At 37.1% G+C, this 21,962-nt stretch overlaps 2 protein-coding genes across 2 annotated transcripts; both read right to left on the bottom strand.

The window, feature by feature from the left end:
- Positions 1–2,425: 2,425 nt before the first annotated feature.
- LOC149003960 (nudix hydrolase 2-like) lies at positions 2,426–8,367 on the bottom strand. The gene is made up of 9 exons (XM_089168254.1): positions 8,232–8,367; positions 6,883–7,064; positions 6,444–6,503; positions 5,378–5,515; positions 5,079–5,156; positions 4,617–4,667; positions 4,468–4,502; positions 3,578–3,686; positions 2,426–3,001 (listed from the first exon to the last, which is right to left on the bottom strand). The coding sequence occupies exons 2-9, from the start codon at positions 7,039–7,041 to the stop codon at positions 2,768–2,770; spliced, it is 864 nt and encodes a 287-aa protein (XP_089024380.1). The 5' UTR covers positions 7,042–7,064; positions 8,232–8,367; the 3' UTR covers positions 2,426–2,767.
- Positions 8,368–13,043: 4,676 nt separating this feature from the next.
- On the bottom strand, positions 13,044–21,174 carry LOC149003959 (nudix hydrolase 2-like). The gene is made up of 9 exons (XM_089168258.1): positions 21,092–21,174; positions 20,859–20,977; positions 17,734–17,799; positions 17,243–17,380; positions 16,594–16,671; positions 16,155–16,205; positions 16,007–16,041; positions 14,747–14,852; positions 13,044–13,393 (listed from the first exon to the last, which is right to left on the bottom strand). Exons 2-9 carry the CDS (start codon positions 20,961–20,963, stop codon positions 13,169–13,171), a joined length of 804 nt encoding a protein of 267 aa, XP_089024384.1. The 5' UTR covers positions 20,964–20,977; positions 21,092–21,174; the 3' UTR covers positions 13,044–13,168.
- Between the last annotated feature and the right edge of the window lie 788 nt (positions 21,175–21,962).

Genomic DNA, 21,962 nt, shown 5'->3' with positions numbered 1-21,962 from the left:
TCCGGATTCTTTTTTAATCTACAATAATGATTCATCGTAATTGGAAATTGCGAAACCAAACGGTCTAAACTATTCATGTTGTCAATACATGATTGATAGAATGGCATGATCCATACTTTTTAGTGGAGAGGTCATGGGTTTGACCCTTGCGGGCGACACCTGAAGATGTAATCGAGGTATGCACAAGTTGGCCAAGATGAATCTCAGACACACAAAAAAAAATAATAATAATAATAAATAAATAAATAAAGTACTGATATTTCTTGCATGAAGGGAGAGTAGTAATATTTCACGCATGAAAGAGGCTTAGATGAAAAAATTTTCTATTTAGGAGAAGAGGGCCAAATACTAATATTTCATCCAAGGAAACAAGGCAGTGGAAAATTTTCAAAAACATTTAAAAAAAAAAAAAAGGAGAAAATTTCAAAAAAATTGGGAGGGGGAGCGCTCTTGCCCCTGGGCCTGGGGTAGCTGAATCCACATCATCTCTCCTGCCAGAGACACTTTGTTCTCCTCTTACATTTTGCAACCACAAAATTAGGTAAGACCCACAAATAAAAATAATTTAAAAAAAATTAAGAGGGATGTGACAAGGGGTATCAATGGGCCGGGTTGAGTTGGGTCAACATTGAACCCTAACCCAACCCTAGAGACTGGAATTGTACTCCTAACCCTACCCAACCCTGTCAAGGTTTAAGAATCACCAACATAATACGACCCTAACAGGGCCCAACCCAACTTGATCAAGTTGATCAAATTAGACAATAAATAAATAAAACCTATTGAAAGTAGAAATTTCTTAAAATTGAGAACTTTCAACTAGAAAGTAAATAATAAAAAATTTGGAATTACTATTTTTTATTACCAAATTGAAAAGTATATATAATTGAAAATGAATTTCCTTTTCTTTTCTCTCTTTCTTTTGACTAGAAAAAAGATTGTTTAACTAAGTTTAAGTTTCTTTAATTATTTAAGATAGTAATGTAATTTAATATAAAATATAAATAAGTAATATAAAACCGTATAGTTAATTTGTGAGTTTTAAATAAATAAAATGCGTCATGTTATCATTTAACTAAAAGAGTTTAACGGTAGGGGGCAACAGTAATTACAGGCAAAGTTGGAGGTTGAATTAGTAATTTCAAGAAGTATAGGGGTTACAATAATAATTGTGGTAGAGTACAAGGGGTAATAGTAATTATCCCTAAACTTAATTATAAACACAACTTTAACTAAATTACAAGAGTCAAGTTGGGTTGAGGGCTAAAAACCCAAACCAAACTTGACCTAACCTGTCAGGGTTGATTATTTTGTAACCCAAGCCCATCCTTCAAGTTGAAAAAATCGAGTTTAGATCAGAGGCGGGCTTGGGCTAGGCATGGTCAACAAGATTTTTTAGGGCTGCATTAGGGCCGGGTTGGGTCGGGTTTTTGCAATCCCAAGCCCAGCCCTATATATATAATCGAAGCATATTCTCATCTTGACCCTAAGTCATTGCCAAGGATGTGTCCCTAACCCTAAACCCTATAGGGCCAAGCCAAGCCCATTCTAGCCCTGATTGGCCCTACTCGATTGGCCATATCTTTGGCCATGACCCTAATTGACCCTATACTTGACCCTAGCCTTGATTAGCCATATCCTTTTATTGACCTTGTACTTCGCCCTAGCCTTGATTGGCTCCATCATTGTCCCTATTCCTAATTCATTGAGATCAAGCATTATGGACAAAATTAGGGTTAGGGTCAAGGCAAAAATCAAGAACGAGTTCGGGATAGGCCCGACAAGCCAAAGAGTAATCCCAAGTCTGTCATTGGCCCTTGTTAGGGTCAGAATATTTTGGTCATAACTAGCCCTTAGGGCCAAAACTTGAGCCCAAGCCCTATTTAGGCTCAAGGCAGGCTTAGGGAAAGTCAAGGCCGTTAGGGCCAAATTTGCACCCCTAAGTATTTTTGACATCCCTAGTGGGACCCATAGTGGTACCCTGTGACCCTCCTATATTTGCGGTTGGTAAGCACTTGGGAGCACCCATCATGGTCGTTGATCCGAGGTAGATTTGCCCTTGGTTACTGGAGGAATTACTTAATTTTTTTTCATTTTCAAACTATAAATAATTACATCTAGAATATTTTAGGGACAGAAATGGTATTTATTAATCTGGGGACATCACGGCATCACCTTCTAAGTGTGACATCCTGAGTTGGGGTAGAGGATTCCACTAGCAAAGCATCCCTCCATCATACATTTGGGAAGGGGTTTGTCTTTGATCTACCTTGTTAGTGCTCAAAGATGGGTCACCCTCCTTAAACGCCGAGAGAACTTCCATAACCAAGCCAATTTTAACATTTTCCAAAAGCCAAAAGACCTAATAGGCGAGAAATCAGGACTGGGTCAGGCCTGATACCATGTGAACAAATGGGATGTTTTATTCAACATGTTACATTGTAATACAGGTTGGAATACAAAATCGTGAAATTCTCAACCCTTTTTGGATAAGCCAATGCATTTGACATGTCTTTGTTTTCCTTTTAATACTCAAAGATCAGTCCTTGATGTCAAAAGGGCTTGTTATCTCAGTCCTAGTAAATCAGTTTCTCGATAGCTACATTTGTGAAATTCTTTGCAGATGAAATCATGTATTGTTTAATCGTTTTGTGGCTAGGACCTAGGAGGGTTATGTAGGGGTTAAACTACAAACTGATTCACAAATGAATTTAAAGGGAAGAAAAGAAAAAACAGTATGTCAGGACATTAGGACCCAATTAACAGTTCAAGAAGAAACAGAACAAGTGGCTTCATGCTCATTTGGAAGTTGGGGCTGGTTCAGATCACGGCTGCTTAAGTACAAAAGAAGTAGTTTTCCTTTTGAAGCTGATACTGTAGGCACTGGAGAAAATCCAGAGTACCTTCCATCAATCTTTGAAATGCAGATATCAGCTGTGTCCTTTGCTAGCTTGTGTTTCTGAACATGTGGTTGAGCTGCATAATCCTCAATTGGCATCCACTGAAAGATTCAAAAAGAAAAAGTCAGGAATTCATATAAGCATTCTTATGTTCTTCAATGATATATGAGCATCAATGTATATCTGATTCCATCTATGAGTCCATTTTTTGACTTAACAAGCTCTTGTGTGGATAAAAGTTAAAGTTGTTCATCACCAAGTGGTTGAAGAAGCTATTCTGAAGCACAAAAATGCAAAGCAATGATTGAAGTGGAAGAATTATAGTCAAGAAGAATATTCCTCTCTTCTGTCTCCAAAATGAGACTTTCATCTCACAGGGTGATGAAAGAAAGAAAATGTGCAGTCCATTCAGTGGCAACAAACTATCAGAGAGCCAATTTTAGATAAATTCATTGGGATTTTCATTCTAACTAACTCAAGAAGAGGGGGTTCTTTTAGTCTCCCATAACTTGAGGAGCCCAAACTGTAGTCCGGATCATAGTTCCCCTAACCAAGAGGTATCTTGATTGAATTTAGGTGCTACGTTCTATGCTTCTTCTCCCTTCTTTTAATCAGAATTGGTAACTAACAGAAAAAGGGAGGACTCCATAGTTCAAATACTACAAAGTATGAATTACCTGCGCTGCTTCAATCTCCGCTTCTTGCTTGTGGATGTCAGTGGAAAGGGGCCATAACATGCAAAGAAAGAACAAATCTGATTTCCCAAAAAATGATTGGTGACTTTGCCTGTAATTTCAAGAAAAAAAAAGATCCTAAGGCCAAATCAAGGAAAGAAATGAGGACTGATAACAGTCTTGAGTTAACAGCAGATGTTGTCACCCCTTCCCAATACGGTCTAGGGACATGTGGGTTGGTGTGTATGAGCCCCCTATATTTATTTCCATGTCTTATTTGTTCAAATTTTCTTGAAAAACAGGGCATGCCCGGCTTTGCAAAGTGATTGTTTCCAGACATGAGCATGACCATTAGATCAAGACAAAGCAACCTTAGTGTTGCAATAGGCCCACACTCCAAAGGAATACTGTTATATGTAGTTTAAAAACAACATAAGAATATAGAAAAGGCCTTTTGTGATCCTCAAAACATGCTAATTCATTCTATGTATCTCAAAACAACCGATAATATGACAAGGTAGGAAAAATGCGGCCCTGGAGCTGCACCAACTAAACCATCCCACATGTAAATTTCTTCCTGAACAATCTCCAGATCTCCTTGAACATTAGATCAAATGGTTACAGTAAGCTCATCACATTGGTTTTGATCTCGATAGCACTAAGGAGATCTTCTAGGTAGCTAGGTGTAACTAGTCTTTAGTTATTCAGTCAGTAACCACATAGTAATACCTGTAAATTCATCATTGGATCCACAACATGTATTTCAGCACAGATAGGTTAATCCAAGATAGTATACATACAGACACTGGGTCAAATATTGTAGCACTGTCAGAGAACCTCAACTAGAATAGCACTTTCAGTTTATGACCAATGTGAGATTAAGCGTTCCTTACCTAAATGCCAGTACTTCAACAAATTCTGCATCAATCTGTCACATGAAAAAAGGTAAAGCTTTTGGCTGGATATAAATCTTTGATGTTTACAGAAGTGCTGCAATCGAACATTTATTTGAAGTTCAAAATTGTGGATTTTCTATACTTACTCCTGTCTCTTCTTTGACTTCCCTTACTGCTGCCATGGAAATATCTTCACCCTGCAGAAGGATGTAAATTAATACTCGGAGAAGATATATAAGAATAACTGCATATTTCTAGAATACCTGTCTGGTTGCAAGATAAGGGAAATCCAAATTAATATTTTAAAAAATGTGATGATTTCTGCATTCAAGATTGTCTATCTAACTTAACTCTTTCCTACAGTACTAAAACCTTCCTGGTGATTCTTCTTTTCCCAAATCCAAGAAATTTGATTGAGCAGAAAAGTAAATAAGCAAATATTAATCACCATATATAGAAATTTTATGAGTCACACCAGTTATTATTAGTATGATTAGAAAAGTAATCGTACTACTATTGTTCTAGTTTCATTTGCCTGCCTTTGCTTCTTTACATCCAACCACATGAAGCCCAAAAGAAGTCAAAGATTATCATCTAGAAGTACACACCTCATCAACTACTCCAGTAGGGTACTTCCAAACACCTGTGTTCTGGTATACGCCACTTTTCTCCTGTACCACTAGCATCTACAAAACAGTGGAATGCAGGGATCCAAATTTAAAAAGCTATTGGAAGGATATCAAAATATTGAAACTGAAGGGTCTTATAAAACCTATTAGATACAATAATATAAAGTAATACTGCAACAACCATAAATAAGGACATGGTTTTTCAGAACAATGGTACAGAAAAACATGTGTGTGTCCAAATCTGTGCAGATGAGACACAGCAACTGGGGATGTAGTACCTCTCTTTTATCATTTATAACGCAAGCACCAATACCAACTCGGTGTGAAGCATTTGCAGGGATGGTACTGGGAATTTCAGGAATCCAATAAACAAGCATCAAGTATTTTGGCTCAGCATGGTGGTACCAGAACCCTTCCTGTAAATTGTAAACATGAGTTGAAGAAGAATATAAAGGATATATCAATATTGATGGAACAAACATCACCCCAACCCCAAAAAGCTTGCATTGAACTACAAAGGAGTACATAATGTAATCAAATTAGACTTTATATCACTAGTTACTTTTTACTGGGAGAAAACAAAAGCAACAATAAATTGTTGAAACGAACACTAAGAAATCACAAATTGAAATAGAAAGAAAATAAAAGAACACAAAGATTTAACATGGTTCACACGCCAATGCGATGTGCTACGTCCATGGGAGAAGAACTTTCCATTATGTAGTAGAACAGAACGAAAATCTCTCAATTAGTCCTTAGAACAACATTACAAGAACTCTCACCCAAAACCCTAAAGAAAAATTCTCAAATCTCTCAATAGCCTAATAGGGAAACATAGCTATATATTTATAGCTTTTAATCGGGTAAACGGGTCGATCCGTTGGGAAAGGTCATAACATACCACGGAGTTTGCACCCCCACACCCCCCCCATAAACCGAGATTAGTGACGGGCCAAAGCCTTTTACTTCCATCACAAATCTCCAAAATTGGGTCATTCAGGTCGCTCACCAAAATACGTCAATGCAAGTCTGTCTTTGAAGTCAGCTATAAAAATTCAGGTCACAACATAATAGAAACTAATAATCATTTTAGTAGCAACTTTGAGAAGATTTACAAATGAAACACAAGACTTATTGATATTTAAGAAACAAAAACTTTATATAATTAATTATGCTTTCTTAGTTACTCAGTGGTAAATGTAAGTAACATATCAAGAAAACTAGTTCAATACAGTGTAACAGGTTTAAGATGGTTTAAACAAAGATGAGATGAAGACCTATGTTATACAGTGTAACAGGTTTAAGATGGTTTAAACAAAGATGAGATGAAGACCTATGTTATACAGCAGGTTCCACAAGATTTACAACTTCAATGGGCAATTTTATCCAAACACCTTTCTTACCCTGCAAAAAGTTTCAGAAGTTACTCACTGCTAACGACAAAAATTAGGAAATATGGTAGATAGGATCCATTAAACATAGACAATCCAGATCTTCGAGGACAAAAATGATTTTCATTTTCTTGAAGCAACAAAGATGAGTAAAGTTTCAGGTTCTGACACCATCAGTCCTGCAGAGGTTAATTCTTGCCTCTCGAACACCATAGGACACATGAAAATTTTAACAATGTGAGTTTCCAAGCAATAAAGTTTGGGCTCATGTGAAACCAAACCCTGGAGAAACCTGAAGTTGGTATGCTTCCTACTTCCATTTAGAATAAATATTTTTCCTAGCTAGCAGAATATATATGAAAGACAGGATTTATTAGAAATTTGGAATATACCTCTTGCTTCCATTTCGATATTGAAGCTCTAAGTGTAGCAACAAAGACCTCAGAATCTAAGGGGTCCTTCACTTCAACAGTGACACCTCCAAAGTTATCCTCAACGCCACTAAAAAGCTCAATTGGTTGTGCAGCATTTTCAGATACAACATGTTCCATGGCTGAAGATGAACTTGCCGAAACTATTAAAAAAAGAAAAAAGAACTTGATGAAGCAGACATGCATCCGATATTGAGTGTCTTCATGGATTTAATCCTTAGACCTAATGTAACATTAAAAGAGTTCATTCCTACCATGGTAGAAGATCTCGCTCTCGAGAGAGATCTCGACCATCTCGGTGAGATCTCAGTCGAGATATACAATTTTTTGGCGTCAACTCGGTGGCCCATCTTGGTGGGTTTTAGGGTCCCAATTGGGTTGAAACTTGGTATTTAGCTTATTTAAGGCCTTTTGAACACGTTGGTGGCCTTGGATTTGTTATAAACAACCCTATGTATGATTTCTAAGTCTACCCATAGTGTGAAACCGAAATGTAGTAGGATTAGGGAATGCAATGTTATACAACATGTAATATAGAACCTTTAAGGCATATAAATGAAAAGCAAGTATATCAAATGCATCAATTAACTTAAATGTTATAAAAATTTCATCCATATGAGTATCACAATCTCAATTTTCAAGAATAAAATAATTATACAACCATTAAAAGTTCTATATAAGTCATTAAATCATAAATTCATAAGACAAGTAGAGAATGATTGATCTTCCTTGTTGTAGATGTGCTAAGGGTAGTTGCAAGTGAAAATTCAGCCAAAATCCATAAAAAAAAAAGAAGAAGTACAAATTGAGAGTTCCAGCGAGATCTAGGGCGAGATATGACGAGATATAGCAAGATATGGAGAGATCTCGAGCGAGATATCCCAACTCTCTGCTCTCGCCTCCATCTCGTCTCGCCAAGGGGAAAAAAAAGATATCTTGCGAGATCTCCCACCATAATTCCTACAATTAAAAAAGAGGACAATGGTATGGAAAGAAAAATTTCACCATAGTATAAATAATATTGGAAACAATGTAGAAAAAATTTCTCCACTAGTTTGAGTCAAAGAAAGTAAACAAAAAAAAAAAACAAGCAACCACAAACAAACAACACAAGATTAAAGGTGGAACACCCTCCAAAGCAAAGGAAAAACCAGGGCCGAGACTAAACCACTAAAACCAAATAAAGGATTAAAATGATGGATCATCTGAATTTATCTTCAAAATTGAGATTCACAACATGATTGATGAAGAAACAACAAATACATGGAAGAACTAACAAATTGCCTCACATTTTAATGCAATAATATCACCTTTAAAAGCCACCAGAGGTTCCTCCCGAATCTTGGTTAACCCAACCAAACAAATCAAATTGCAACTCTGCTCGCCTCGCGGAACAAGAATGTGAGATATAGCAAAACTGCCCCAATATGTCCCAAGTATGAGAGCAAGACCTTCACAATAAAAAAATCAAATTATTCTCCTCCTGGAGTTCTAATAAAAAATTTCTTCTTGGCTTCAGAAGCAACCAAAAACAGTTTTTCCTTCTCAAATTTACCACTTGCTGTTTTATTTGAGAAAACCCGTTAGTTCTCTCTTCCTCATCTTGGAAGAGAATCCCATTGCATACTTCACAATGTGAGTATTCCACAATCTAAAGGAATAACTGGAAAACTGAAGACACTATGTGGAAGGAATCTCTTGGACTAGAAACTAATTACTGCAAGTATGCCTTGTGCTTCAGATGATTCTCCTATGAGGGGACTTGTTGGCTTTTTCCGCTAGAGAAACCGTAATAATCTAAGTCCTCTCCCCGTGAATGGAATAGTAAAACTAAATAACCAAATTGATCAATTCAAAATGCAAGAGTGAATGATAGTTGTAATGAAATAAAATTTAAACTAGAAAGAACAGCAAATGGAAGAATAAATACCGCTGCACTGAGGCGGGCTTGACCTTGAGCGCTGGAAGTCGTTCGAAATTCCAGCAAGAAGCTAATATTTTCAACTTCTCTTCTTTACTTTCCTAATATAGAAATGATCAGAAAACCCTCAAACCCAAGAAAATTTCTTGATTTGGAGGTTGAAGGCTGTCAAATTTGAATGTTGAACACGCGTGATACAGGCCACCAAACTCATTATTTAGAAATTTGGAATTTAATCCTCGAATCAACAGAGTGGGTTGTGACTGATTCAATGTCATTGATCCAACATCGTGGATTCTCAACCAAAACCCAGCTCCCTGAATTAACATTGAAGCTGGTAAACTGATTACAGCATTCAGATAAAAATAACACACCTCAAAACGAAGGAAACAAGACTAAAATATCATTTTAAGTGACTCATCGAGAGGTAAACTGCAATTTCTCCATCTCTAAAGCGGTTGGAATGATTCATAAACCATGTGCCCATCAAAATAAAATATATAACGAATGAAATGGATGACGAATCTATTTTGTAACTTTTTTTGCATCACGTCGGGGGTGACAACCTGCCAACTTCGAATACACTAACCAAATAATGCAAAAGATTCTTTTCTTGGGGGTGAGAAAAGCAAAATAAAGAGCTTTAGAACTGGGGAAATTACGTGATTAACTATTTTTAAGTTTCTCTTTACAAAAGGAACCACTCCATGTTGGAAAAAATTCTCTGCAGCTCTCAACACAACCGTGCACATAGATGCCAAACAATATGTTGAAATTTAAAGTATGATTTTAAATTTAAAAAATTCATAATAGGCTTGTAATTTTTTATTTTTTCAGTTTATTGTTTGGCATATATGTGCATTGTTGCACAGCAGATAATTGTGCATAATAGAGGATGTTTTCCTCTCAATTTTTCACTCAACAAAATTAGTTAAAACTGTGTTTGTATTTACAAAACTAACCAAAATAGTAGTTTTTCATTCCTTAGACATTTTTATCCCTAAAATTGATTATACTTAAATGATTATTAAAATGTCTAAAGGGTATGAAAAATTAGTGAATTTTTTGTTTTGGACAAAATAATAATTTTCCCTCTTTAATTTGGTTAGTTTTAGGGATAAAAATATCCAAAGGGACAAAAAATTATTATTTTAGTTAGTTTTGTAAATATAAATTCAATTTTAACTAGTTTTGTTAAGTGAAACATTGAGTGATTACTTTTGTAAAAGAAAACCTTAAAAAGCAATCTTTTCCCTTACATCTTTTACCAAAATTCATATATGCAATCTTTTCTACACACAAAAAAAGGGAAAAACGCGCGGCACACCGGGCACAGCAGGCACACAACGACACGGGCAACTCAATAAATGGCCAGAAGAAGGCGGGAAATGAAAGGACCACTTGACCCGTAAAAGAAAAACCCAACCCGACTAAATGGGCTCCGAAGACTCCCACGGGGCCTTCAACTCCACTCCCGGCCCACCACCCCCCAGCGCCCCAGTGCTCCCACACTCGCGCTACTCACTCAGAAAAAGGCAAGGGCCCCGCCAAACCGAGCCAACCCCGAGACAGGCACCCAGCTAGACGCGCCGAACAGGCCGGCAACACACCACACCGGACACAAGAGCGACCCACTCGAAAATAACAACCCAACAAGCGACAAGGCCCACCCCAAGCGGTCCCAAGCTCGCACAAACGAGAGCAAGACACCACCGCCCGGAACCCATAGGCTCATCTCGGCAAAAATGATGAATCAAATAATAAACATCAAAGCAAGAAAGAAAGAAAGAAGGGGGGGGGGGGGAAAAAAAAGGCCACACCAACCAACAAAGCTAGCCATCACCACCTGACCGATCCTTCTCCTCCCGAAAAAAAAAAAGTGCGCGCACCCAACAACCGTTCCGTCAATGGGAATTGGATGAGGAGATTCCGCCCGTGAAAACCAAAAGCACCGCCACCACCAACGACGCAAGAGATGGAGACGATTGCGAACCACAGCGAGATGAGAGTGAAAGGCACACACGAGGGAGAAAACTCAGAGAACCACAAGAACGGGAAAAAACGGGACAAGAGGCACTCATTTAAACCAGCCTTTAATCTAAGCCATTTATTGAGAATAGCACGGCAAGTTGGGGTGCCTGCGCACTGTTGTGAACAGCAGACGATTTTCCCCAAAAAAAGTGCAATCTTTTCTTTTTAATTTATATTATGGTCAAAATTCAAATACACCATTTTTTTTTTTTAATTTAAACTAGAGCAAATTGCATTCACACTTTAGAATGCAGGCGTTAAAATAATGATACCCAACTTCATCTTTGAAAAGCAAAGACGCCTCAAAGTCAAATTTTCATTGGACAAATAGTTGAATCTGTTATTGAAAACTAGTAAACTGCGACGCGCTTTGCTTCTGTTTCTATTTCTGTTGGAGAAAGCCCCTCGCTGCTCTGAAAAACCCTAAGGCGAGCATAGGCTCCCCCACCTCCTCTTCTTCTTCTTCCTCTTTTCTCCACCTTTTCTTCTTCTTCATCTTCCTCCTTTCTCCCATCTCTTTACTTCTCATAAATCTTTCTCCTTTTCCCTCTTTTTCCTTTCTCTACCATTTTCCTTTTCTGTTTCCCCTATTTATTGTAAATGTTAGATTTGGAAGCAACTCCCTCGAATCTGGAAGTTCTGATGTTGCATGCCCATGATGTAGACTTTGTATTGTTGCTTGTCGCCACCATCGCAGCCCCTACAACTTCTTCGGCCAAGGCCCCTACTGCAACATCATCCTGCTGAAGGAAAAGTCATTGTTGCGGAATCACAAAATCAAGTGGTCGAAACGTCTTTGCACGTTTGACTTCTCACTCAATCTAATAGTTTTTTTTGGTACAAAGGCGCTTTTTATATATGGGGATAGGGCTATTACATATGCCGCGGCAGGGAGTTGAATCCATGACCTCTCCACTTAGAAGCGGGTTCCTAACCATCCTACTACTCCTCCATTGGCCACTCAATCTAATAGTTGTTCAAGCAGTAATTGCTCCACCCTTGTGGTGTTTTTGTCTCTCTGCCTATTTGGGCGTTTCACGTTTGTAATGGAGGATGTGTATTTCGCATCTTTCAGCTTATTGATTGATGTTGTGTTACAACTTTATTTCTAAGGTTTTATTGGGATTGATTCATACCTTAGCCTAGACGACCACACGTCTATTGCATATATAACAATTTAGTCCAATTTTGCTCTTTGGTTTGGGATGTTTATGTTCGAACCTTTGTTTTTTTTTTTTTTTTACTGGTGCTTTTTTAATACTGGAAATTAAACGTGGTCGGATGGATGCGAACCTTGTGTTTTCATGCATCTATCTTTCTGTATTTATTGGGTGTTTTTTTTTTTTTTTTGTATTTCTATATTTATGACTGAAGTTTTCTTCTTTAATAAAAATAAATAAAAACCAACGGGGTTGGTCTAAGTGGTAAGCAGCTTGGTCCGTAAGGTTCCGATATCGAAATCTTGTGGATGCAAAAAATCCCTGTTGGAAAACTCTTGAGAAAATTCAGGAAGGAATGAGACTATTTACCAGATGTGAAAATTTAACAATTTTTCTTTCTTATATTATTCACAATCTTTGATTTTATACATTTATCTACTATTGGTTTTCTTCTTTATTCATTTTAATAGAAAAATAAATAAATCTTAAGTCAAAGATTTATAAAATAGAAACTATCCACCAAGGTAACTTAATTAGATAAATGGGGAAGCATAAATGAATTTCGATTATCCATCAATTTGCAGAGTTCATGGTTCAGGTAGAGGAAACTGACGTAAACCTCTCCGGATTTTCTTTTTCCTTACACTTATTTCAACTAATTGTGGGATAAATTTAAGTGATCTATTTTCCCTTACTCTTATTTACTGGTTACATCCAAACATGTTTAACCCTACATTTTGCTTCAAAGTCACTTTCCCTGGATAAGAGAAAAAGCAACAGAAGTACCAAACATAGCATTAACTTCAAAAGGTAAGATTCTGGATCATCCCAAAAGCACCAAGTGCTTTAACATTGCAGCCATACTAAACTTAAGCTTTTCATAAATCAAATATGATGAATGAATGTTACATGAATGAATAAAATATTAAAAGAATGATGAATGAATGTTACATAGAATGAATAAAATATTAAAAGAATGTTACAGAGGAAGGACAAAAAAATTAATTAAATGAATGTAACAGGAAAAAATGATACATCAGTGCATTGAACCTCTTGCTGTTCACATTGGCTTGGCGTGAGAGATCCCATCCAACTTTGGCAACTTGTTGATTTCCTAGCCGTAAAAGAAATTGGATCATACTCTTTTCCATAAATGTTCAAAGGACTGCTGGGGCTGCTTCAGATCTCCGTGGTTCAAGTACAATTTTAATGGCTTCTCTGAAAATGGCGAAGTTGTAAGCACAGAAGAAAATCCAGTATATGCTCTATTAATCTTCGCAATGCAGATGTCAGCCAAGAACTTTGCTAGATTATGATTCTGAACAAATGGTTGTGCTGCATAATCCTCAATTGGCATCCACTGGAAGAAAAAAAGGAAATGTTAGGAATACTGACAGGAAATACCATCAACAGAGGATAAGTTGTCCTTCCAGTGCTTGCAACCTATGGCAAACGAAGGATTAGCAAGCCATTATTAGATAGGCCCATTTTTGATTTATCACCACTTTGAGTCAAAGATGGACAGACTCATTGATTTTAGCCATCATCTAGTGCACCACTCTTTATCCTGGGAAACTACAACGTTACCAGTCTCCAGTCCATCTATGTATATAAAAATGGGTTTTGAAAGCAGAATGAAACCTGAAACAGCTAGGTAGCCATTCAGGCCAGAGAGTTACCCTAGCTGAGTTATAAAGAAAGGATAAATGATGAAGAGATACAAGAGAGGTGTCAACATTCAGAATACCATTTTCAATTCTCTCTTGACTTCTGATGGTCATTAAATGGAGCTTTCAGTAAACCCCTAGAATGTACAATGATGCAGTCATGAACCAGATGTTCCTCTTTGCCATTTCCTTTTTTTTTCTTCTTTTCTTTCTTGGATTAGATGATTTTTTAGTACTATCTGTTTGGTGACCCTCAGCTCTCAAAACCTATGGTCGTCTTTTGAGTGATGTTAGTTCAAATTGTGGAGAAAGCCTATGGGACTTAAAATTTTTCTTGAATATGACTGTTTTACCTAATAACCCAACCAAAAGAATCCTCCAAAACTATTTACAACTTAGTGAGTTGATAACCAAGGTTCATTGTGAGAACAGAGACAATGATCAAGGGTCTAACCAGCTATGAGATTATTTGACAGCACAAATATCATCTTCAAGAAACACCACCGTCACCAGAAATGTTACTACAACTTGGATTTCATTCTAATTTTCTCAGTGGAGAGGGTGGGAATTCTCATAGACTCCACAAATTTGAAGTACCCAAACTGTAGTGTTTGAAACATAAGGAACCAGATCATAGTTCCCACAAGCATAGTAAGTGCAGTATACTATTCTTCTTTTTCCCTTCTCTTTTATCAAAATTAGAAACTGCAAAAGAGAATAGGGGATCCCTAAATATGGTCATTTTAGAGTCAAAATCTCCCTGTCCCACCCTGTTCTCACAAAAAAAAAAATCCCAAACAATTAATCTTGTTATGATGAAATTTGGAGATATTTATTTTATAAGAAAAGGAGAGGTAAGATAGCAGTATTATGAGGGCTAGCCCCCTATGTGTCAATCTCTTTCTTCCTCCAGGAAGCTGCTTCAAAGGAAGGATGAGACAAACCCACAGGGTGCTAGCATTCCTATCCCCCTCCCTGATTTTATTTTGCACCAGCGAGGGCACCATTTTTGCATAAAGCTGTAAAATATTGTAAACTATAAGTACCTGTGCTGCCTCAGTCTCTACTTGCTTCTGGATGTCAAAGGAACTGGGCCGCAACATGCAAACAAAGAATATATCTGACTTCCCAAAAAAGGTCTGGTGGCTCTGTCTGTTATAAAAACATTTAAAAAAAAAATCCAAAGCTCCATCAAACTAAGGAAAAAGAGATGATGATTGATAACTATCTGAAAACTCAGTTGACTCCCCTCAAAAACATTCTCTCCCCCCCTCCCCCAAAGAAATAAAAGAAAAGAGTTTATTTTCTTTTTCAGTTTTCACCTCTCACTCTCAGGAAAGAGTTAGTTGAAGTCATTCTCATTCTCCCGAATTGGTGCCAGAACTGAGGATGAACTTGCTACCCACCCCCCCCTTTTCCACAACAAACAATGAACTAATGTAATCCCACCATATTGTAGGAAGTCATGACATCTGTGCCCACTCATGCATCACGCATACTCAAAATGATGAACTGATGCAGAACAAGCATGGAAGTCTGCCACAGTGATATGTCTTCCATGTGCTTGTAATTTTGGTTATCCATCTAAGAAGGGAACCAATAGTTCCGATTGTGAATCAGTACCTCATGTCCTCACCTCTTCCTATTTGTTTTGCTTGACATACAAGTGACCAATCTCCAACAATAGAATATTGATACAATGATAGCACCCCCTTCCCATACATTACTAAATGGGGTTTGGAATGTGTAGTGGGGGTGTATGCACGGGCCCATCGTTTCTCCATATTCAATTTGTTAAAAGACCATATTTTATCTTCACGTTAAAAAACTACATATATGAATGTGCTATCTCTAAACATGCTATTGTGTTTTAGCATATTTCAAGATTACCACAGTATGAGAAAGCATGAAAAAAGTGAGGCAACTTTCTTTTTGGAACCATTCAACACTTGTATACTTGTTCACCAAACATCACCAGATTCTCTCCACACTTAGACCAGATGGATAAAGGTAATCTAATCAATCTAATCACGGTGGTTTTGACCTAGATAGGAGATCATCTACGTATGGACACCACCTAACTTGTTCAGAATCAGTAACTAGTCTAACTACACAGTAATATTTTCAAACATGTGAGATTGAATCCTCAATATATACTTCTGAAGGATGGATATATTGATCTGAGATACTAAGAAATACAGGCACTGGAGAAAAAACGGAGATGTTTAAGTCTCTAACCTTCTTAACGAAAATGATACATCCAATTTAATCATATAAAAAACAGTGTGAGATAGATTCATCCATACCTAAAGGCCAGCACTTCAACAAATTCTGCATCAATCTGACACATGACAAAAGGTAACAGTATATAAGATATAACTCTTTAATGTACAAAGAAATACTACAATTGAAAATTTATTTAAAACTCTAAATTGTAGAGCTTTTGTTACTTACTCCCGTCTCTTCTTTTACTTCCCTTACTGCTGCCCTACGAATATCTTCATCCTGATGCAAGATGCCAGTTAATAGAGAAAAAATCCATAAGTCTGCATCTGACTACAACTAGCAACTATAAGGAAATGAAGTGTACTGTAATTAATTGAGGAATCTTGGAAATTTCAGCAATCATTATTGTGTAATGAACCAGAAATCTCAGGAAAATGATACTAGAACCTTCCAAAGTTGATTTGTATTTTTCTAAATCCAAGGAAATTGATTGAACAGTGAAGTAAAATTAGCGTTAAATTTAGAAACATTGACGCGAGTTACACAACGATTGTTGCTAGTGATAAAAAAATGATTTTATTTTATTTTAATTTCTTTGCCTTTCCTTCACATTCAACCACATTAAGTTGAAGAGCAAATGGATGATTATCAATCTCAAGCTCTATACCTCATTAACAACTCCAGTAGGGAACTTCCAAGAACCTAAGCCCTGGAACTTGCCACTTTTCTCCTGTACTACCAGCATCTACAAAACAAAGGAATTCAAGGATCCATAATTAGGTTGCCATCATGAGGTCACAAAATTGAATACCAGCATGATGTTTAAAATCTGGATTTGATTATTGGTTCAAAATAAACAACCCAAATAAAGACATGGGATTGAAAAAAAACTACGGTACAGAAAAGACAAATTTTTGTGAACAAAGTACAAACGGTTGTACTTCCAAGTGGAATATTCAAAATCAGTAAAGATGGGAGTGAAGAAGTTTTGCATATTCCTATGGGCATATACAATCAGATATTAGGGAAAATAATACTAATGGCGAATGCAGTGCTGAGGGTTTCCGCACAAGTGGAGTATTAGGTAGAATTATACTACAGAAAATATCTATTTATATATAATTAAACTGTAATCATAAGATTCATAGTATCCTCCAGGAAAGATACGGTAGTTAATCAGGTGTTTTAGAGGATTTGCTAAATGTTGACTTTTATTCCCTTGAATGCACCATAATAACAATGAAGTAACGGTGCCACCTTATGTTTTGTGTTGATTTAATTAGACTACCATGAGACAGAAAGTGCAGAAGTAGTACCTCTCTTTTATCATTTATTACACAAGCACAGACACCAACTCTGTGTGAAGCATTTGCAGGTATAGTATGAGGAGTTTCAGGAATCCACTGAACAAGCATCAAGTAGTTTGCTTCGGCATGGTGGTACCAGAAGCCCTCCTGTGAATTGTAAACACAAATAGAAATAAATATAAAGGACTCGCAAGGGACAGGTGTCCCCCATTACCCCCCCCCAAAAAAAAAAAAAAAAAAACTACATTTAAGTATAATATGTAATTGAAATCAGCTTTTATCTTTACAACATATATTACATGTGTAAAACAAAAGCAAAATATTTGAAAAAAAATTACAATTTTAGCAGCAACTTTGAGAAGATCTACATATGAAATACAAGATCTGTTGAGATTAAAGGACCAGAACAATTATAAAGCTACAACTCTGCAAATGCAAGCAACACATCAAGAACACTAGTTAAATACAGTGTCCCAGCTTTGATGACTTAATTAAAATACCTTAACAGCAGCTTCAACAAGATTTGCAAGTTCAAAGGGCAATTTAAGCCAAACACCTCTTTTACCCTGCAAAAAATGTATGAGAACTCAGTACTAAGAACAAAACCTAGAACGTTGGAGTGTTTTGGGTCTGTGGAAACAGATAAATTTATGACTGTAAGACAAATACAATTTTATTTTATTTTTGGCAACAGAAATAAGCAATTTTCAGGTTCTAACTTCTAACACCACCATTCCTGCAATGAGTAATTCCCCCCTCTATGGCTCAAAAACTAAAGAAAACGAGAAAAGCTTAACAAAAAAATTTTAGAACCAGCAAAAATTTGTCCTCTTGCTTGCAGAACAGGATTTTACAAGCATACTGGACAGTGTGGACTTTATTTAATGAAGACAACGCTATGTAACCAAAGCACCGAACAGACTAGAAGAAAGGAGCAACGTTCTAACTGGAAGGTCAAAGGCTGCAAAGCTGAAGACAATCCTATGTAACCAAAGCATGGACAGAGTAGAAGGAGCAAAGGTCTAACTAGATGGGTCAAAGGCTGGAAAGCATAACAAGTTTGGAGAATCTTCAGAGCACATTCATGGGTTAGCTCATTCAACAATTGCTCACTACTTCTCCCATTGTTTAGTCTCTCTTTGACTTGGCACGTACTGGTTTCAGATCTCAGTTTCCTAGTCTTTAGTCATTACTGAGGCCTTTTCATCCATCTCCAATATATATGTTTCATTTACAAACATAGAATGACATCATTTATTCTTTTCATTGACAAAGTCTTATGACCAATGACTAGTCCATTTTCTAAGCAACATTGTGCTCAAGCAAATTTGAAGCAAAGTTAATCAAAACTTTTTATTTCCACATTACTGTTTAATTATTATTATTATTTTTTTTTTTTTTTTTTGGGGGGGGGGGGGGGGGGGGGGATAAGAAACCCATGGTATGTAGTAGAATCTGCAGGGCTTAACTAAGCCTCTTCATTTTGAGCTCAACTCACTCCAAGCTTTTATTGTGTCCTTCTCTTATGGTGTTTGGATGTTTACTGCATTTAGCTACTTTTCTTAACTCTCGTCAGATACTAAAACTTCTCAAACCTCATTTTATGTAGTATAACACTGACACACAGTGGAGCAGATTTTGAAACTTTTATGAGACACCCTGTTGTAGAATCTTCATTTCTTCAAATGAAGTTTGTTGCACTCTCTCTCTCTCTATACAATCTAGAATTCTATAGAGGAGTAAGATGATCTCACACTCTGCTCTTATTCATGGAAACTTCAACAGTTCAAATACCACAAAAATAATCAAAAGTAGACAGATGAACAGGACAAACTTTCAGCCTTTCCTCAAGAAGCTATGTTGGTTTTTACAGAGTTCAAACATGAAAGGAAACAGGAAACAATAAGAATTGATTCTTTGCAATGATACAGCAGTCTTGGTTGAATTCAGTTAAGAAAGATTAAAATGCAAGACAAGCAAAATCACGATATGGGGTCATCAAAACCTAGAGTTGAGCAGTCTTGACTAGAACGTCAACTTACCATGCATTCTCACTGGAGTTGAGCAATCTTGACTAGAACATTACCATGCATTCTCACCATATTTTGCTTTCACCATAAAAACTAAACCTCATCAGATTCTCTTTGTAATAAGGTATCCAAGGTAGGTAGCACAGCAAATCAGAAACATTATGGGGGAGCTCATAGTGAAGAAATAATTGTTCATTGGGAACATGGTGATATGACAAGTAGCAAGTAGTAGCAAGTAGATTCAACTTGCATCTTCAGAGCTTGGACAATTCTCAATATGTTTCAAAATGACTTTCAGCCAAGGGATTAACATGTTTGTAACTATCGATACTCCCAATGCCATAAAAGCATTAAAACCAATTCCACAGGCATTGTGGGCACATGACTTTTCTCTTAAAAATAGAGATAGCTGAGAGAACATGAGGAGTTGAAGGAAATTGATGTACACTGTACACAAACATGAGAAGCTAAAATATCTGCAGAAGTTACCATGCAACTGTGATTAAAATAAAGATATTGTGAATTAACTTCATGAGTTCCCAATCACTCCCACCAGAATTAGAAAAGCATGCAAGGGATACTTAGCCTGCAACTACACTGAAAAATAATTTTGCCTACCCATCAGAATATGTAAATAGGAGAAGAGAATTTGAGTGGAATAAGACCTCTAGCCTCCATTTTGACATTGAAGCTCTAAGAGTGGTAAGAAAGATGGCGGGATCCAAGGGGTCCTTCATGTCTACAATGACACCTCCAAATTCATCCTCAAGTCCATTAAGTAGCTCAACTGGTTGAGAGCTACTTTCAAGTGACATGTGTCTGATAGTGAATGGAACCACGGGTTTATCCTTTAGGGCTACAAGTTAAAAAGCAAAATTTATTATGGAAAATGAAATAATAAATGAAATATGAAACCATACAATACACCCTTACCATTATTTTTTTTGTCTTAGGTCTAACTAAGCAGCAAACTCAATTCATGATAAACGGCCTTAGAATAAATAAATGTGATGCTTATTATGGCCCCTACACTGGAGTAACTCCATTTTAATTTTGTAACCAGGATCAGTGACCATCTGCTATTTGTGAGAAGGTTTCTAAGCAGAGAAACTAGAAGCTGAAAAGCATGATTTCCAAAGTAAAAACCAATGAGGTAACATTGGGTAGTAAGCAAATCAATCATAGATGTCCTTTTCTTTTGGGATGAAAATAGAACAGACAGTCGTAAATCCACCTGATAATGTAAATTCGAAATAAAATGAGAGTCCATGAAAAGGGTATGAATTTCATTCTAGACCAGCAAACGATTACAGGTAAAAAGTTATCCCTGTCAGTAAGTAAATCAATAATACATCGTCGTCTGTCCAAATACAATAAACAGAAAATTCATTCACAGTAAAACCACAATGCAGTACCTCAATTATGCACAAATGGAAGTCATTATCTAGGATTGTAAACCATGTCAATTGAAAGGAATTAGTGGAAGTATATAACCACAACGCTTCATAAAAAATGTAGATATCATGCATGATAGATCAATCAAGTATACAAATATTCATCTTAACAAACGTGACAAGTTAAAAAACTATAGATACCTTCGGAAACACAAACACGAGAGATGACTGCAGTGAAACGGACTTTTCCTTGGACGCCGGGATTCGTTCGGAAAGACAGTAAAGAGCTGAGATTTGAGGAAGCATGGAGACTTGTGGATCTGAAACAGACCACCGAAGATCGCAAAAAACTTCGCAACATTTTTCCTTCGAAGTGGAAATAATTCGATAAAACATAACCCAAGGGATTAATTTTTATATCTTTAAGCTCTTACCTTCCCTTGGAGCATTTTCGTGGGTTCTGGGACCGTAAAGACTTTCTTGAACTTCGAGGTTTGAACTTTGAACTTTGAACACTCCTGAGTATTTTCACACGACGACGGAGATGAAATACGGAAAGCAGAAGTGGTCTAAACCAGTGAAGAAGAAAGCAGTTCCGTTTCCGCAGGTGTTTTCTCTTTCCCGGGTTTGCGTTTGAACAATTCTCCGTTCTTGTGAACGGCTAGATCGGTTACGGTTTCTTTGAAAAATACAAAGGTGAGTAGGATAAGGGTGTCGCCGTGTCGGATCGTGTGGGGTCGGAGACGGAATAGTAATTTTCTTTTTATGTTGTTCATAAATTTTGTCAGAAAACGGTACTTTGTTCGGAGCAGTGGACGGCGCGGAGCAATTAACCCACGTGTAAACCCCAACGGGGTGCTCGTCGGAAAGCTTTATAAATTATAATAACAAATATACAGGATTCCACGAAGAGAAAATAAAAAATAAAAATTTAAAAAGTGGGACCTCTCATGAGTACCTGTGGCCCCCATGTAGCCTATGCTCGACAAGGGAAAAAAGATATTTTGTGCTTGATACGGAAGTTTCATACCCAACCAGGTCAGACCCGGTTGGGGCTCCACACCCGGTCGGTCCTCTCATGGCACGGATCTCCTAACCTATCCAGGTTATACCCGGTTGGGGCTTCACATTCAATCGGAATAAGAACCGATTGATCGAGGCACGATGAACGCTCGACTAATATGGCAACCTTTCTCTATTAAGAAAGTCAACTTCATCGTTGATTGCACGGGATTGACGACAGGATGGCGTGATCTCAAGAGAAATGACAGCCCCCGTCGGATAGATTTACCAAATGCATATAAT

This window comes from Hakea prostrata, chromosome 9 (assembly GCF_041222555.1).
Source record: "Hakea prostrata isolate BN-2017 chromosome 9, UWA_Hpros_2, whole genome shotgun sequence".
NCBI classification, from domain to species: Eukaryota; Viridiplantae; Streptophyta; class Magnoliopsida; order Proteales; family Proteaceae; genus Hakea; species Hakea prostrata.
Note: the sequence above shows the minus strand (reverse complement) of the source record. Positions and strands in the feature narration are given on the sequence as shown.

Excerpts from the sequence above, each read along its gene's own strand:
- LOC149003960 (XM_089168254.1), bottom strand. The coding sequence starts at position 7,041 with ATGGAACATGTTGTATCTGAAAATGCTGCACAACCAATTGAGCTTTTT. Across the intron at positions 4,668-5,078 it reads CTACTGGAGTAGTTGATGAG|GGTGAAGATATTTCCATGGC; the intron begins GTGTGTACTTCT and ends ATCCTTCTGCAG. Across the intron at positions 3,002-3,577 it reads CGGAGATTGAAGCAGCGCAG|TGGATGCCAATTGAGGATTA; the intron begins GTAATTCATACT and ends TGAATCTTTCAG.
- LOC149003959 (XM_089168258.1), bottom strand. The coding sequence starts at position 20,963 with ATGCTTCCTCAAATCTCAGCTCTTTACTGTCTTTCCGAACGAATCCCG. Across the intron at positions 17,800-20,858 it reads TCGTGTTTGTGTTTCCGAAG|GGTAAAAGAGGTGTTTGGCT; the intron begins GTATCTATAGTT and ends CATTTTTTGCAG. Across the intron at positions 16,672-17,242 it reads TAATAAATGATAAAAGAGAG|ATGCTGGTAGTACAGGAGAA; the intron begins GTACTACTTCTG and ends TTTGTTTTGTAG.